At 45.0% G+C, this 19300-nt stretch overlaps 1 protein-coding gene across 1 annotated transcript; it reads right to left on the bottom strand.

The window, feature by feature from the left end:
• Window positions 46-4551, bottom strand: LOC8058827. Its single transcript, XM_002437008.2, has 4 exons — window positions 4273-4551; window positions 3722-3922; window positions 1670-1753; window positions 46-1168 (listed from the first exon to the last, which is right to left on the bottom strand). The coding sequence occupies exons 1-4, from the start codon at window positions 4390-4392 to the stop codon at window positions 500-502; spliced, it is 1074 nt and encodes a 357-aa protein (XP_002437053.1). The 5' UTR covers window positions 4393-4551; the 3' UTR covers window positions 46-499.

Below are 19300 nucleotides of genomic sequence, written 5' to 3'. Positions count from 1 at the left end.
ATTTTATGTTGGATAACTTGTGCACAATTTAGAATGAGCAGCTTGTACAGAAAAGAACCATGCAAGTACAAACATCCAAAGCATACAGCCATTCAGGCGTTCAAGGCATGGCACTGGATGACAGGAAATCATGTATTTCCTTAACAATATGGACGGGGAATCCTATACACGACGAGACAATTATTCTCCCGCGTATGTAATTTACAAAAATGTGGCAGATGCTTCTGGAAGCTGGGTACAGGTCCTAAGGCTGCATTGATTAATCATCTACATAAAATTCTCAAAAAAAAACACTTCTTCTGTTGTCTATTTTCCTGCACTAACTGTTCCCTCTTTGCTTCAGACTACATGACTTCTTCTATTTCACCGCTGCATTAAATGACTTGTTTTTGTCCAGAAAGAATAGAATCAATCCTGTCCATGTTACACCAAAACATTTTCAGACGAGGCTCCAGCAGATATGTCCAAGTTTGAACTGAAACCATAATACCAGCTCAGCTCATTTCATCAAATCCAAGAACACAAAGCCATTCCACAAGCTATGCAGCACCATCGATGCCAGTAGGTTGCGCGATCTTGCAAAGACCCCTCCCATCACCACTCCAAGAAACACTAAAGGCATCACCCTCTGTGCATTGAAGTGAGCGAGTGCAAAAGCAGCAGCACTTGCTAGAATCGACCATGGAAGTGGCATGTACCGTGTTAGAGATGGGAGAAGGAATCCTCGGAACACAATTTCTTCCCATATAGGTGCACATACGGTGACTACCACTGCATACAGGGCCATTGCTACTGGATCACGCGCCACAATGGACTGTTCTACACTGGAAACCCCGACAACTGGACCTGGTGACATTGGAACTAGGCTGATGTTTATGTGAGAGAGCAGATTGACTAATGGGAATAACAGGCACCCAAATGCTACATCCAAATGCCATTTGCCCTTCAAATTGAACTCAAACCAGCCAGGAGGAAGGGGCCGGAATCTACCAAGGCATTGGTGAAGGATTGCAATCCCAGCAAGGCCTTCTGTTATGTCTGTCAAGAGACTATATAGTGCCTGGCCTCTGTGTGTCAATGTTTCCTTGCTAAACCCAGCAGCATGAGCCAAGAATGGCACTATCCAGGAACCCACAAACCAAAATGTGGCAATCCATAAAATCATGACCTGCATTCATAAATTACAAATGTGTCATTTCTTCTTATAGCACATTTCAAGTGAAGTGCTAAGATCCGAAGGGATCATTAGATTTGATGAACACCTCTGATTTAACTACCTACTGAGAATCAACAATGAGCATTCCCCATATGTGAAACTAGGCCTCAATGATGCCATCCATCATTTGTTTCTGTTATGTGTATAAATCTTGCTAGCATATATATGAGAGAGAAGATATACCATAACTGAAACAGAGATAAATGTATAAAATTCTCATTTGAACTGTATGACAAACAGCAAAGCCTTTTAGTCCCCACAAAGTTTAGGTTGGCAAAAATCAGACTACAATAGAAACTATGGACCCACATTGACAGTACATTGCATTTTTCAAATTTCAGCAGTCTGCCAACTAATGGAAAATTAACACATAAACAGGTCATTCAGCCATAGAAAATATGAAGCTGCAACTGAGCATTAGTGTCACCTCAGAAGATGGATGGAAAAACTAACCTGAGCAATGGTTTGTCCAGTCCAAGGTACTGTCCAGCGTTCTGTCTGAAATCTTACTATTCTGCCCAGTAAATTTTCTTTTATCTGAAACACAAATAGAGAATTCTCATTGACCAGACAATGAAAATACCGAGATACTTAGGCCTTGTTTACTTCCACCCAAAAACCCAAAATTTTTTAAGATTCTCTGTCACATCGAATCTTTAGACGCATGCATGGAGCATTAAATATAGACAAAAATAAAAACTAATTGCACAGTTTGGTCGAAATTGACGAGACGAATCTTTTGAGCCTAGTTAGTCTATGGTTAGACAATAATTACCACAAACAAACGAAAGAGCTACACTGTCGCGAAATTTTTTCCTTCAGGAACTAAACAAGGCCTTATATTCCTCCAAGAAGCAAAATACATAGTAGAGCAGTAAAATTTTAATGGTAATATGGTACTATTAACAATGAGACGGTGAAGAATGTGTTGCCTGATAAACTACGTATTCTATCTAATGTTTGACCTTTTAGTACAATTTAGATTTATTACTGGTAAAACGCATGCAAGATGCCAAACTAAAGAGCTTGGCAGTAAAGTGTAGCATAATGCACAAAATTGTCTTGCAAGTTTATATCCAGCAGTACTTAATTCTGTCCTAAACATTAAAATGATCATCCTAGATGGGATGGCCTCATCAGGATGCATGTATACTTTGCAATGGCCCGCTAGAAACAGGACATCACCCTTCGTGCAAGCGACATGGAGCATAGTGACATCTTGGGAGCGCATCAATCTACAGCCAGCCCTCCAGACGCCATCCAACAGCTTGGTACACTGGTGGGAGTCGGCCTCGCTCTCAATCCCAAAAGAAAAGAAGCGCGACTTCAATGGAATGGCAATCTATACCATGTGGAACTTGTGGAAAGAACACAATCGCAGAACCTTTGACAAGTACTACACAGCCACTCAAGTGGCTGAGCGCAGCAAGGAAGACATAGAACAATATAGAAGGGCTTTTGCAACTGCACACTGATAGCCCCCATTTCGGATCTGGGACTCATCCTTTTCTAGAGTTTGTACCACTTTGGCCGGTTGGGCATCTTAGTTGGCCTTAGAGCCACTCTGTACATAAAATTTATTTCCCCTTAACGAATAGGCAGAGCTCCTGCCAACTCTTTCAAAACAAAAAACTCACAAACACAGCTAAGCAGAAAATAGATTTCTTACATGTATTTAAATGGTTGATACTGACAAATCAATAGGATAAAATCTGCCTTTTGAAACCATTTTCCTGTTACCTCTAAAAAAATTGAACTTTTTTGTTTCAAGCAAAGCAATTTTCAGGGTTGAACCTCATGCATGGCAGAACCATTTTCTGACAACTCTTCATACTTTATATGCCTTAGAATGAAACATCCAGGAAATTGTGCATACAAATGGCACTACAGAGATGCTAGTAAGCTTATATTAAACCCATATTTTTTTTCTCTTCAGAAATGCTATAAGACCTGGATAGTGGATATCCATAATAAGTTAGAAAGCTGAATTTATTGAGGTCAGTTATTTATTTCTATCAGTGCAGTTTAGTATATTTTTCAATTAAGTTCCATCAAAACCCAATAACACTCTCATTTCTCAAACCATTACAAGTATGATGTTTGGTCAGTTAAACACTTAGAATAGCAACAATTGTTTTTTTGGGTGGCCAAATGCTGCTATCTTTGCTAATATATAAACACATACAATTTTGTGATATGTCCTGATTAATAGTTACAAATTTAACACAGCATGCAAATTGCCATATGAAAACAGCTGTAACAAAAATTCTATAGCAGTTTTATGATTATGACTAATAGTTTTCATTTCAGTTTCTTACATGAAATTATCAGACAACCAAGGGAACATAAGTCGACAATCCAGTTAAGTAGTAGTAGTCTTAGCTTTGTTGTATCCTAAAGAATGATGCGATACTTTTTCTCTCAAGCATCCCATCCAAGTAGTACATTACATGTCCAAATCTACTAGAGTACAAATTACAAACAAGTCAAGCAAATAAAACTTGCCTTCTGCAGTTGCAGGAACCAATCCCTGTCCTTGAAATTCTGCACCTGCTCCTCATTTGAGGTACTCACCTCTTCCTCTTTCACCTCTACACCACCGGAGCTCTGTGATTGGGCAACGTACTTGAAGCCATCACCTTCGTCAGATGTTGTTGGCCCATCCTGATCATTTCTGAAGCATGAGACGTGCCACAATGTCCATCCCTAAAAGCTCAAAGGAAAGATAAAAGAAGCTCCGGATTATTCCAAGACAAAAAAAAAAGGAGTAACAGATTGGCTAAGCATATAACATAGTCAGGTGATGAGCAATATTGCAGTTCCTAGAACGAACTGGATACACTGATCACTACAGTATACGAGTTTCTTTAACCAATTCAGAACTCCAACCTGGAATCAGTCAGCACGCGCAACAAAATTGGAAGTCTGAAGCCCAGATTTAACCAGCGAAATGCAGAATTCAACAAATCCGAGCAACAGAAGAAACAGATGAGGGCAAAGTATGTACCACCCCCACATGCGCAAGCAGGTAGAACCGAGCGGACAGAGAGACGTACCTTCGCTGGAGCCGCACACCGAGGCCCGAAGCCGAGTGACGGCCTCGCGGCGGAGGAGAGAGGTGGGAGCCGAACCCGGAACCTTGGAGCGGGAGGGGCGAGGCACGAGGCGGAGGACATGGGTGGTGTGGGGTGGAGTAGGCGCCACGACCCAACGGCGGACGGCTCCGGGCCAGGCTGTGCCTGCCTCCAGCCTCTTGATCCGTCTGCGCTCTTCCCCCTTCGGCGACGCGGCTTCGCACGCCGCCGTGGAGAGACGCAGCCCGGATAGGCCCTCTCTGAAATAACCAACCAAGAAAATAATAACAAAAGGTAAAATGTTTGTGTATCGAGAGACTTATGCTTGTTTAGTTAAAAAAAACTATTTTTTTTAAAAATTCTTCGTCACATTGAATCTTGCATACATAGAGCATTAAATATAAATAAAAACTAAAACTAATTGCACAGTTTGTCTATAAATCACGAGACGAATTTTTAAGCTTAGTTACTCTATAATTGGACAATGTTTGTCAAATAACAACGAAAGTGCTACGGTGTTAAAATCCAAAAAATATTGAATCTAAACAAGGACTTATCGTGAGTGTGATCTCGTAAATTTTAGTGCTCCCAGAGTAATAACTCAGCAACCCCCCCTAAATATCCAATAAATTTCTTTTACTCCACCAGCCATCCTTAAACAAAGCCCCCTCAAAATCCACGTCAAATGACAATAATATAGAGGACCTACACGTTATTAAGTCAGACCTTTCTTCTCATTCTCTTTAGACACAAGGTAAGGAGGCATAGCAACATGCTTGCACGATTGGGACATTGCATCCGCACGGTGGAGGGAGTCGAGTGAGGGGGCATCGACCACGGGAGAGAAGCGAGCCGATGAGAAAAGGAGAGAGCAGCGTAGTCACGTCGACCAGTGAGAAGGGAGGGGAGCAGGGGCAGTCGCATGCGAACAGGTGGCAGGTCTCGCACCGTGAGGGAGGAAGTTGGAGCCCTAGCCTTCATTGACCTGCACGGTGGTGCTCCTCTTTCGGCGCGACGGAGGGAGGGGATGGAGCAGAGGAGGTTCCTGTGTGGCGGAGGGAGGGGGTGGAGAGGAGGAGGTTGCCGGAGTGGACGAGGTCGTCGGAGTGGAGGGAGTTCTTGCAGCGCACGTGGAAGTCGTGGGATGAGGGTTGGGGTGTTGGACCAATGAAATTGGGCCTAGTGGAAGGATTAGATGCCCACACAAATTTTGGGTTCATAGTATTACCCCTATTGGAGTTGGATTTTTGACTTGAGCCTCAGATTTAGCTAAGGAGGTTTAAGCAGGAGCCTATTGCAATTGCTTTAAATGGATTACCTATCCCCAATTTAGTTAGTGGGGGCAAAAAAACTAGCTCTAACAGACTACCTACTTTGACCCAACAGAGTTGTTGGCTACCCAAATCCCCCTTCCCACTACCAACTTCTATTGGGGCTAGGGTGACTATCCAAAAATTCTCTCTCCTCCATGCGATCTCTCTATGCGCTTGCTCAGGACTTCTTCTGTGGCATGGATGGGGAACTCCAGCGTGGTGGCCCTCCTTGGCAGCCCTTTCCAGCACGACAGCTCCTCTAGGCGGCCCTCCCGGGTGCGCTGACGATGCTTCTGGCAACCCTCCCTAGCGCAATGGCGATGCTTCCCGTGCGGTGGCAAGGATCCCTTGTGGTCTTTTGCCCTTTCCCAAAGCAAATCCCCAGTGTCCCTTCCCCAGCGCCTAGTGTAGATCCACGACGGGCCTCCTCCATAGCGTCGGCGGCTCTTCCCTAGCACGGATCCATCCCGGGCAGTGGTTCCTGGCGGCTACTATCCATAGGCGGTGTCAATGTCCGGCCCTGGCATGCGCGGCCAACCCTGGACGATGCAGGCAACCCTTGGCAACACAGGCATCCCCGGTGGTGGTGCTCTACTTGGCGTGGCTTGCCTGACTCATCTTCTTCCTCAGCATCTACGAGATATGATGACACGTGTGCCCCGCATGTTATTCTCTTGGAGGATAGATTTGGGTAGGCTGATTTGGTAGCACTGCTAAAACAAACAACAAAAAATAGGTAGTATCAAAATGGGTGGCTACCTAAACTGGCAAATAGGTAGTTTAATTTGGGTAGCATCGCTGGAGATGCTCTAAGGTTGTCATTTTGGACATAGACAGAGTTCAAAAAAACAACTTTGGCTGTTATTTTTACTATAAAATATTTATAAAATATAGTCAATATATACTTTTATAGAACTACATTCCAAGATGAATCTACTTACATCACTTTTAATTTTTAAATTCAACTCAAAAAATTTATTTGTGATTACTAAAGTTTTAAATGTTTGACTTAAGATAACTTCAAAACATCTTTTAGGAAATCAAAGCGAGTATATTAGTAGTTATCAAAACTAAAAATCACATTAGAGTAAGTTACTTTTAGAATAAATTATTATATAGCTAGCTACAGTATATATTAGAGTACTAAACAGCATCTACGTTGTGCATAAACACATATACACCATGTTGACACACAAAAAAGTCTACTACTAGATTTTAGGCATCAAAGCGATGAAAAACAATGGATCATCATGTTTAAAGCCTAAGCAAATAAAGAATGTTTTGGGTCCAATGTGCCAAAACTGGTCTAGCTAGATTCCTAAACTGGCTAGGCTAGGTTCTTTACAGCCCATTGGACAGACTTTCCTAGCCCTGAGGTTAGCTGGTTTTACGATTCGTCTAAGTCATTTTTCTGATCCGAGACCGGTTCAAGTCTAACTCATTTAACGTGGTGAAAGGTCCAAATGGCTAGAGGGGGGTGAATAGCCTATTTAAAAATTATCTACAAACTCAACTAGACAAGTTGATTAGTAAAACAAATGGCGAAGCTATTCTAGCACTAGCTCAACTAAGCTATGCAAGCCACCTAAACAAGTCTAGCAAGAAGGCTAAAAACTAAGTCACAACAATAAAACACAACTAAAGTTAACTACACTCCTATGTAAGAAGACTAAGCTACACAAGCTATACAACAAGTAAGAAGTGCAAGAAAGTAATGGAGTGGAGTGTGATTGTTATACCAACGTTGTAGAGTAGAGATATATCCAATCAAATACTCACAATCACAATCACAATCACAATCACAAGAAGAATCCTCGGCAAGAGATGACACAAGATTGTTTACCGGGGTTCACTTGCTTCCCGGCAAGCTAGTCCTCGTTTTGGTGATACACCCACTTGATGGATCACGAGCTAATTGGCAATCCAAATCCAAACCCTCAGCGGGTGCCGCACATCCACTCATAAGATGGGGATCCTCCAAGCCACGAGCAATCCACTAGAGTAGCCAATTGCGATCTCCCACGGGAAAGGCTCAAGAACCCCTCACAAATCACTTGGTGAGGCTCGAAACAATCTCCAATCACGAGCTCAACACCACCACTGCTCCAAGCCGTCTAGGGCGTCGGAAAACACCCAACAGTAACAATAAATTCCAGCAAACTCCAGAATCAAGTGCCACTAGATGCAACTCTCAAAGCAATGCACTTGAATCTCATTCAATCTCGCTAGGATTAGCAATCAAGCAAGGAGACGAGTGGAAGGAGTGTTCTCTAGCTCAATGTACGCCTCAAATAATCAAATGTGCAAGAGAGAGCCTCCCAAAGCCGGCCACCTTCTATTTATAAGCCCCCTCAACAAATAGAGCCATTGGCTCTTTCACTGGGCTGAAATCGGGGGCACCGGACACTACCAAGTGATCATCGGATGCTCGACCCCCTACGTCCGGTGCTCTGAGGTTGACCACGTGTCCTCCTTTAAATCTCGCGCGTCAAACTCTAACGGTCACCTGTGGACCACCGGACGTGACCAAGTGAGCACCAGACACGTCCGGTACTCACCAAACTTGTGCGCAGAGAGTTTGTAAAACTCAGATCTCACCGGACTCTGAGCACCGGACGCTCTGGTGCTCACCGGACTCGTGCGCAGAGAGGGTTACAAAACCCCCTCACACCGGACGCGCACCACCGGACACACTCAGAGCGTCCGGTGCTCTCTGACAGACACCCTCTGCTTAAGTTAGGCCACACCGGACGCATGAACAGGGAACACCCTGCGTTCGGTGCAGTGCGTCCGGTGCTCAACCCTAACAGGGCCAAGCACTGATAGTACACCGGACGCTCAGGCCAACGTCCGGTGCCTTCGTGCACTGCACCCCCGGTGTGAGAAACACTCCCACGACTTCTCCAAATTTCCCACCGGAGCAATAGAAAATATACACTTAATTTTCTCAAAAGCGCTGAATCCCGCCTCGCAAGCTCGTGGGAGGGAGAGAGGAACCCACACCCCTCTCAACCCTAGGAACTCCACCTCCTTTGCAAATGTGCTAACACCAACAAGTGTCCACCACCAAAGTGCATGTGTGTTAGCTTTTCACAAACATTTTCATCAAAGGAGTTAAGTTAGCACTTTACTAGATCCTAATGCATATGCTCAAGATATGGACCTAGTAGCACTTGATTAGAGAGATGACCGTGTTTTCCCCTCTTGATAGTCGGCTATCTATCCTAAATCCGGTCAATCACTTCTCTACTCAACTAAGACCGGCAAAAGCAAAACCCTATGTTTATACCTTTGCCTTGATCACTTTACTCTTCGTCTATCACCATGATCTCCACTTCATGCTTCATCTCTCTGTGATCATGTGGCCACCTTCCCATGCCACCATGCACCTTCATCACATGTGTTGCTATGCCTAACTCAAATCACTTAAACACGAGGCATTAGCAACTTGGTGTCATTAATTACCAAAACCAAACTTGGGCTTTCAATCTCCCCCTTTTTGGTAATTGATGACAACCATCACAAAGATATGAAATGAAATCATAATGAACTTGAATTGCTTGTTCGAAGCATTTTAATCATAAGAGAAGGTTGGACAAACATTTCAATTTTGGTTTTGGTAGTACTAGCTCCCCCTATTGTTGACACCGTTTTTGGGCACGTGTCTAGGATGGCAGGATAAGGTGGCAGTACGATGTTTGCAAAGTGGGTTGCCGATGAGGATGGTTGCCGATGAGGGAGAAGTTGAACGTGACTAAGTCCACAGGCAGTAATATGGTGTCGATGGCTAGATAAGAAAGTCTGCCGATGACTATGGCAAAGGGTCTGCCGATGATGCAAAGAGGGAGTCCGGAAGCTGCCGGTCGTTATGTGGAGGAGTTTCGGTTTGTCACGAGGGATAGTTTTGTTATTTCCTTAATTATTTGCATCGTTTTGTATACGGATTCCGTGTAATTTGGAATTCGAATTCTAATCGTGTCTGGTTGTAGCTCTTTGAGCAGGGTATAAATATAGACCCTAGGGCCTTGTAATAAAAAATCAATCAATGAATCAAACACACGTTTTTACTCATATATCAGCATTTACTTTTCGACGACTTCGTCATACTTTTTCCTTTTGTTACGAGTTCTTAGGAATTCGTCGACTTAAGCTCGGCGTGTTCTCAAGTTCCGCGTGAGTACCTCTTAGCCGTGACATCCGGGCGCATCGCTGTTGTCAGGACTAAAGTATTCGAGTTATCACCTTTGCCGATAGCAAGGTCAAATCGGCTGGCACGCCTTAACATTTGAATCGGGTATTAGCCCTTTGTGTTTGCAGATCAGTTTTGCATCAACACATCTTTTGGCACGCCCGATGGGACAGGATTCAAGATCAAGATCAACATGTCGATCTCTGACCTCGATCAAGAGAACGTCATCCCCGTGACGGAGGCCAACCTCAAGGATGAGCAGAAGCAAGCTATTGCCCAAGCCATGGAAGAGTTCAAGCAGCAATGCCTGAGGTCTTTCAGCATAAACAGGAGCGGCGAAGTGGTCCAGAAAGATGCACTGCCGGCACCACGGCAGGTTACCTTTGACGCCAATCCTAGCAAGCTTCAAGATATGGTTGACAATGCCATCAATCGAGCGTTGATTAACCAAGCTGGTGTACTGTCTAATACGGTTTTCAATGCCGTGGCAAGAACTTTCAAGGAAGGACAAATCCCACCAGATTATATGGGCCCCTCCCATCATCAGCCAACGGCACCAGAGGTCACGGCTCCATCGGCTGCCTTGACGACTGCAAGTGCACAATCTGCCGTCCCTCCAAGTACATCGGGGACTACTGGTGCACTATCTATGCCGATGACAACCAACCCACAAATTTCAGTTGGGCAGCATAAACTGACAACAGATATGTTGGCATCGGCAATGTCAGGGTTGACTCTTCCTCCCAACTGGTGGGGTTACGGTATGCCTCCAGAGTTGACACCGGGAACATCACAAATAACTGACATGAGGGGCAAAACTCCTATGACATCGGCACCTCCCAATGCGCCGGTGAACCAGAGTCCTCGGTATACCACAACTACTACTGCAAGGCCTCACACTGGAAATCCTCAAGATTCAATGTTCCAGATGCCCAACGCATCGGCAGAGTCAATGCTGATGCAACAGAGGTCTATGGCCCAGTCGGGGTATGTCAATTCAACGATGGTACCCAATTACCAATCATCGGCAGCACCTATGCCGATGAACGCTAATAATGGATGGCTTGGACAGCAAGCCTTTCCACAATCGCCCCAGCAGAGTTACCAGACTACAGGGTTCCAGCAAGGGCAGGTCTATCCCGGGTTCCAAGGTCAGGGGATTCCCAACCAGCCAATGAATTTTGGACAACAACTCAGAGGACAGCCAATCGGTGGACAGCAGTTTGGTGGTCCGCAGATTGGAGGACAGGTGATCAATACAATGTTCCGTGCAGATCACGTCCCGAACAGACACGTGGAGGTTCGCCACCAAGTGCCAGATCCGCAGCCGCCTCATCGGCAAGATGCCGATGCATATTGGGCCGATAAGATTGCTGAAGTAATGAGGGAACAATTTGGGATAAAACCCAAAGTCAACACTTATTCTTATCGGACACCGTATCCTCCCGCGTATGATTTGATCCCGCTTCCACATCGGTACAAGGTACCGGATTTTACAAAGTTTTCCGGGCAGGACGACACGTCAACCATGGAGCATGTCAACAGGTTCATCATTCAATGTGGAGAGGCTGGTAACAGGGACGAATTGAGGGTTCGTCTATTTTCATCATCATTGTCTGGCTCGGCCTTTACTTGGTTCATATCATTACCTCCCAACTCAGTAATTACTTGGGCCGATCTAGAGAAGCAATTCCACAAATACTTCTTCTCGGGGGTTCATGAGAAGAAGATCACCGACTTGGTCAAGTTGAGGCAACGTAATGATGAGTCGGTTGAGGGTTTTGTGCAGAGGATACGAGAGGTCAAGAATAAATGCTATAGCTTGGTTCTGGATGATCGGCAGCTAGCCGATTTGGCTTTCCAGGGTTTGTTGCCACATATCAGGGATAAGTATGCCTCTCAGGAGTTCGAAAGTTTAAGTCATTTGGTGCAGAGGATTTCTGATCAAGACATCAAGCCTTTCGAGCCTAAAAGAGCATGGAATAGGAAAGTGTCATTTGTCGATGAAGCAACAAGCTCAGATTCTGATGAAGAACCAGTAATCGGCTTGGCAGAGTGGGTAAAAAACAAGAAGCCGATGTCTTGTCCTTTTGGGTAGAAGGAACTAGAGAAGTTTGCTTTTGACACCGCTAAGGCTGATAGGATATTTGACTTTCTACTTCAGGAAGGTCAGATCAAACTGTCACCTAACCATGTGATCCCATCGGCAGAAGAGTTGAAGAGGATGAGATATTGCAAGTGGCATAATGCAACTTCCCATGACACCAACGAGTGCAAAGTATTCAGACAGCAGCTGCAATCGGCTATAGAGTCAGGGAGAATCAAGTTTGACAGTTCCAAAGCCCAGAAGCCGATGAAGACAGACCAACATCCTTTCCCGACAAACATGTTGGATGCTAAGGGGAAGGCTAAGGTCTTAACATCGGAGACAGCTGAGAAGAGTGCATCGGTAGATCCTCAGCATCAAGTTACTACTGCCGATGCAAGAAGTAAGGGCTTGGTCCAGGAAGGAACTAGCTCAGGAAGGCCTCCTCGATCTGGTATCGTCATAACTCATACAAGGCCTCGAGAAAAATGGCAACAACGGGAAGATCGGTATCGGCGCCAGCAGGAAGATTATCGACGGGAAGAAGAAAGACGCCGACAGGAGTGGAATCGGCACAGGGATCATTGGAATTGTCCATTCTTCATCCATTGTTGGGAGGAAAATATCAAGCTTCCTACTGTCAGAGACTGCCCTGAGTGCAACGGTTATGATCGGTACGATGGGATCGATCGACATTATCATGATGATGAACGGCGATTTAATGGGCCGATCAGAGGAAGGGTGTCAGTTCATGACCGGCTGGGGGGCAGATTTAGTGGGCACGACAGACTTAGTGACCGTGTCCAGTATTTTCCCAGGAACCAAGAAGAGCTCGAGGAAATGGCTGATGCGCGGGTTCCCGATGAATTCATATTTTGCAGGGATGCTAACACGCATCGTATGGAGTCAAGGGAGAACCGACACCCGACGGCAAGGCAAAGGCCACTTCCTCCATGGTGCCCTGGAGGATTAACCAAGACACAGAAAAGGAGATTGCAACGTGAAAGGCAAGAAGAGCTAAACAAGGGAGAGAACTCTGGAAGTCGGCAGCCGTCAGACACTAAGAGGGAAGGTCCATCGGCAGGCGTCAACATGGTCTTCATGTTGCCGATGGAGTTTCTTGCACCAGCCAGTGATGATGAGTTGGAATTTTCTGATCAGATAGCTCAGTTGGCTCTGGATCCGATGACGGCTATCTTTGAGAAACCTGCCGATGACGAGAGGCAGCATCTTAAAGCTCTGTTCCTCAAAGGAAGGGTTGATGGGCAGCCAATGACCAAGATCCTAGTTGATGGTGGAGCTGCTATTAATATTATGCCGTATGCAGTATATCGGAAGCTTGGGAAAGGGGATCAAGATTTGACCAAGACCGATATGATGCTCAAAGACTTTGAAGGAAACGTGTCTCCAGTCAAGGGGGCGATATGTGCAGAGTTGACCATCGGCAGCAAAACCTTGTCGACAACTTTTTTCGTGATCAGCGGAAAAGGTGCTTACAACTTATTATTGGGAAGAGATTGGATTCATGCCAATTGTTGTATCCCATCTACAATGCATCAATGCTTGGTTCAGTGGGTAGGTGACAAGGTTGAGATTGTCCTAGGAGATTCTTCTTATGTTATCGCATCGGCAGAAGCGGATACTTACGAAAGGACCAGGTGCATTTCAGGAGAAGTTTGGGAGAAAGATTTTCTCAAAGTTGCCGATTATGAGATTCCACCGATCCAAGCAGTCGGTTCTGACAACGGTTTTTAATGGATAGATTCGCCGATGACGGAAAATTAGGCCAGGGATTCACATCGGCCGATGATTTGGTAGAAGTAGATATAGGTAGTGGTGATAAGCCTAGGCCTACTTTTATTAGTGCTAAATTAGATCCTCAGAGTAAGCAACAATTGACTAGTTTGTTAAAGGAATATAAAGATTGCTTTGCTTGGGATTATACCGAGATGCCTGGTTTAGACCGATCAATTGTTGAACATCGGTTACCCATCAAGTCTGGATTTCGGCCACATCAGCAACCAGCCCGCCGATGTAATCCTAACATTCTACCTGATATTAAGGCCGAAATCACCAAACTTATTGAAGCTAAGTTTATTCGGCAGTGTCGGTATGCCGAGTGGATTTCCAATGTTGTTCCGGTTTACAAGAAGAACGGGAAGCTTCGGGTGTGCATTGATTTCAGGAATCTCAATAAAGCTACGCCGATGGATGGATACCCAATGCCTGTCGCCGATCTACTGGTTGATGCTGCGGCTGGTCATCAGGTCATCAGCTTCATGGATGGTAATGCAGGTTACAATCAAATATTCATGGCGGAGGAGGATATTCCAAAAACCGCATTCAGGTGTCCTGGTCATGTTGGGCTATTTGAATGGATAGTCATGACTTTTGGGTTGAAGAATGCTGGTGCTACTTATCAAAGGGCTATGAATTTTATATTTCATGAGTTCATCGGCAAGCTCGTGGAGATTTATATTGATGATGTGGTGGTTAAGTCTGGAGATTTCTCAAAGCATCTTGCCAATTTACAAAAAGTGTTAGAGTGCACAAGGAAGCATGGATTGAAGATGAATCCCAACAAGTGTGCATTTGGTGTATCGGCAGGGCAGTTTCTTGGTTTCATGGTACATCAGAGGGGTATTGAAATTAGTCGAAAATCTATTGATGCCATCAATAAAATAGTGGCCCCTACCAACAAAACCGAGCTCCAATCCTTGATCGGCAAAGTAAATTTTATCAGGAGATTTATATCGAATTTGTCTGGTAGGATTCGTGCTTTCAGTCCTCTTCTTAAATTGAAAGCCGATCAAGAGTTTATTTGGGGGGAAGAACAGCAGTTGGCTCTGGATGAAATCAAGAAGTATCTAGTAAATCCTCCAGTTCTAGTTCCACCTCAACAAGGGAAGCCCTTCAGATTGTATTTATCTACCGATGGATCGGTTATCGGTTCAGCTTTAGTTCAAGAATTTGAAGGGAAAGAAAGGGTAATTTATTATTTGAGTAGGAGGTTGATTGATGCTGAAACCAGGTATTCGGCCATTGAGAAACTATGCTTATGCTTATATTTTTCATGTATCAAGCTGAGACATTACCTGTTATCGGCCGAATGCACTGTTGTTTGCAAAGATGACGTGGTCCGATACATGCTATCTATGCCGATTATGAGTGGTAGGATCGGTAAATGGATTTTAGCGCTGTCGGAGTTCGATTTGCGTTACGAATCGGCTAAGGCAGTCAAAGGGCAGATTATGGCCGATTTTGTGACTCAGCATTGCGGTCTAGTGGAAACCTTGGAAATTGTACCCTGGACGCTCTTCTTTGATGGATCTACCTGTGACCGGGGGGCAGGAATCGGCATTGTATTAGTTTCCCCTAAGGGGAGGAAGTATGAGTTTTCCTTGCCGATTGTTGCCACATCAACAAATAATCAGGCTGAGTATCAGGCTCTGATCAAGGGATTGGAGTTGTTAAGAGAAGTTCGTGCTGATGCTGTTGAAATATTCGGGGATTCTATGTTGGTTATAAATCAATTGGCCGGAAGCTATGAATGCCGAAGTGAAGTTCTCATAACTTATTTCAAGAGAAGCATGCAACTGTTAAAGGAATTCAAGGATTTCCGATTGGAGCATGTTCCCCGATTGCATAATGAAGACGCTAATCGGTTAGCTCAGCATGCCTCGGGATATCAGCCAATGATTAATGCGACATCGGCAGTCGGTGCCGGTGATTGGAGGAAAGAAATTATTGATTATCTAAAAGATCCATCCAAAAAAGTTGAAAGACGGGTTCGATTTCAAGCAACCAAGTATGTGCTCCTTGAAAATGAATTGTATTATCGAACTATCGATGGAATTCTTCTCCGATGCTTGGGTGATGATGAAGCTAGAAGTTTGATGGGGGAAATCCATGAAGGAGTGTGTGGAGCGCATCAGTCAGCTTTTAAGATGAAGTGGATGATTCGAAGGAATGGATATTTTTGGCCAACCATACTTGAAGATTGTTTTAAATATTTCAAGGGATGTGAGGGTTGTCAAAAGTTTGGTAATATCCAGAGAGCACCCGCATCGGCTATGAATCCTATAATAAAGCCTTGGCCGTTCCGGGGATGGGCCATCGATCTGATCGGCCAGATTTATCCACCATCTAGCAAAGGGCATAAGTTCATTCTAGTTGCCACTGACTATTTCACTAAGTGGGTTGAAGCTATTCCTTTGAAGAAAGTCACATCGGCCAATATGATTGATTTTGTGAAGGAGCATATTATTTACCGATTTGGGATTCCCCAAACGATTACTACCGATCAGGGCACCATGTTCACATCGGGGGAGTTCGATGAATTCGCAATCGGTATGGGAATTAAAGTGTTGAATTCTTCTCCTTATTATGCTCAAGCCAATGGGCAGGCCGAAGCGTCTAACAAAGGAATTATCAAGCTTATTAAACGAAAGATTGAAGAAAATCCTAAGCGGTGGCATACATTATTAAATGAAGCATTGTGGTCTTATCGGATGGCTTGTCACGGATCGACCAAAGTATCACCCTATCAATTGGTGTATGGACATGATGCAGTGTTGCCTTGGGAAATTAAGGCTGGATCTAGGCGATTATCTTTTCAAGATCAATTAACTTCCGATGGTTATGCCACTTTGATGACCGATGAATTGGACGATCTAGCAGGGCATCGGTTAAAAGCTTTAATGAGTATAGAAGAAAATAAGAAGAGAGTTGCTAGATGGTATGATAAGAAAGTGAAGGCTAAAGAGTTTGCCGATGGGGATTTGGTATGGAAATTAATTTTACCAATTGGGACCAAAAGTTCGAAGTTTGGAAAGTGGTCTCCTAATTGGGAGGGTCCTTATCGGATAAGTCGATCGGCTCCTGGTAATGCATACATTCTAGAAACCCTCGAAGGAATTGAATTTCCCAGAGCATTAAACGGCAAATATTTAAAGAAGTACTACCCCAGTATATGGGTCGATGCATAGAAGTTTAGGTGCCGATAACACTCCTATCGGCTGGATCCAAATGCTTGGGGACAAGACTTGGTGTTTCAAAAGTTTAGGTGCCGATAACAGTCCTATCGGCTAGACTAAAAGCTGAGGAAGCAGGAAAGCGCAGATACAATGCCGATGGAAACTCTATGTGTTAAGCAGCGTCTGGATTGCCGATATAGCGCGTAGCCGAATTTGGTTGGCTGCTTCTATCTCCTTGATGTCATCATCGGCAGAACCTTCTATCGGCTTCAGCTTCTTCTTCAGTTGAAGTGCCTTGCGACCATGAGCATTTCGTTCGTGCTCAAGAAGCCTGATGGTCTCTGGCAATTGGCTCTCTTCCTGTTGGGCTTGGGACAGAGCGTTCTCTACTTCCTTGAGCTCCGCCAACAGGGATTCTTTTCTTGCCGATAGATCGGATATCTTCTGCTTCAGCACGTCTCCAGAAGATCTCAGGATACCGATGTTCTTGTGCTTCTCATCGGTCAAAAGCTTCTCTTTCCTCATTTCATCGGAGAGTTGAGTCTGAGCGGCTCTATCGGCAAGCCGCCGAGAAGCTCTTTGGTACTGCAGCTGGCGACTCTCCAGATGAGCGGCTTGGAACAGGATTTCTTCAACATCGGCTGGGATTTGGCCTCTGAGAGTTCTGAACAGGGTCTTGGTAGGGTCGGAATCATCAACCAATTGCGCTGTGTCCTGGTGAAGGAGAGCTGACAATTCTTCCAGCCTGACCCTGATCTCTGCCGATGTGATGCCGACCATCTGAGAAGAGCTTGCTTCTTCACCTTCTTCTTCAGAGAGATCGATGGCGAAGGAGAACAGGCTATCGGGAGAATCTTGTTCCTGGGAGGGAAAGCAAAATTAGCTCATACTCAGAGAATCGGCAAATAGTGCTAACGGTAAACGGTGACTTACTTGCTTCAAGGCGATCTCTTGTCTTTGACTGAGAAGTGCTGACGGAGCTGCAGGCTGATCGGCCAAAGATGCCGATGGAGCTACAGGTTGATCGGCTGAGATTGCCGATGGAACGATATCAACTGAAAGAAGACAAAGGGAGTTATGAGACTAAATAAGAATAAGTTCATCGGTAGCGATATTGTTAAAGTATGTTACCTGGAGGAGGGACAACGGTTGTCTGAATCGGGAGAACTGCCGATGGTATAACTGGACCCACCGGGCCAGTTGTTTGTTCACCCATGTCAGCTGATGTATCTTCTGTTTGAGATCCTTCCTGTTGGGGTTCTTCTATCTGTGGTGCTTCCTGCATAGGTGGGGGAGATGGTGCTTGCTGTGGCTGGGCTTCTGGAGAAGAAGGAGAAGACTCCACCGGAATTGGAGATACCGGAGGAGGAGGGGGAGTTGCTACCTTCTGGCGCTTTGTTCCAGTCTTAGCACCCGTGGTGCCCTTTCTCTTGGGTTGGCTAGACTGGGGGGCATCGGTACTCTCACACCTGGCTTTCGCCGATGCGCCGGTTTGCTGCAATAATGAACAAGAGTTTATAAGCATAAATATAGCCGATATAAAGATAGTCAGCATAAAGGAAAAGATTTGACAAATTGCCTTGAAAGCCCGCGCAAGAGTGGGAGCAGCAACCGTTGGTGATGTCTGGGTTCTTCTAGTGGTGACTTTCCTGAGGCGTACACCCCGATGCACGATGGAAGCTAGAGTGGGAGCATTGTGGCCGATTGAGGAAATCGAGCCTGATGGAAACAAGTCGATCGGCCTGCCACTCCTGCTAACCAATGGAGGAATATTGTCAACCTGCAAAAGGAATACAAGGGTAAGCTGCCGATGGAGGTAATATTGAGAAAATGAAACGTTGGTTTGAGTTACTTACAGTGTCATCGGGAACTTCGTATTCGGAGTCAATCATGCCGCGGTATGAAAGTGCCGATCTGCAGAATAGATGCTCTTTCCATTCTGCCCACCATAACTTGTATGCCTGAGTGATAAAAGCAGCCGGAACCCATTCTGACAGATCTACATCTATATCGGCGTTTGGTGGTAGTTGGGCTGCTCGAGTCCACTCAAGAAGGTTGTTGATAGTTTCTCTGGGTTTTATCACATCGGCATAAGGAAGTGCAATCGGCAACTGGCCGAAAGCTAACTGGCGAGCTAATGCCGATGGATTGTAAAATTCGTAAGTTTGAGGGGAGGTTTTTGTGCTACCAAAGAAATTCACTGGAATGATTCTGGGAGTCACAATTGCCATCATCGCCTCATTGTCCCTGTTGAGAGCTTCATCAAATGGATTGAAGGTCAGAGGGAGCATGCTATCTGGGTCATCATAAGCCAACCATGGTCGTTCGTCTCTGGTCAATCCCTCATACAGAGTCTGGAAGAATCGGCCGATCTGATCTGGATTACCCCTGAACCAGGCAGAACTATGACAGCTTCGCCAAAGTTCAAGGGGGTGCGTGTTGCCGA

This window comes from Sorghum bicolor, chromosome 10 (assembly GCF_000003195.3).
Source record: "Sorghum bicolor cultivar BTx623 chromosome 10, Sorghum_bicolor_NCBIv3, whole genome shotgun sequence".
NCBI classification, from domain to species: Eukaryota; Viridiplantae; Streptophyta; class Magnoliopsida; order Poales; family Poaceae; genus Sorghum; species Sorghum bicolor.
The sequence above is the reverse complement of the archived record's forward strand: the minus strand, read 5'-3'. Positions and strand labels throughout refer to the sequence as shown.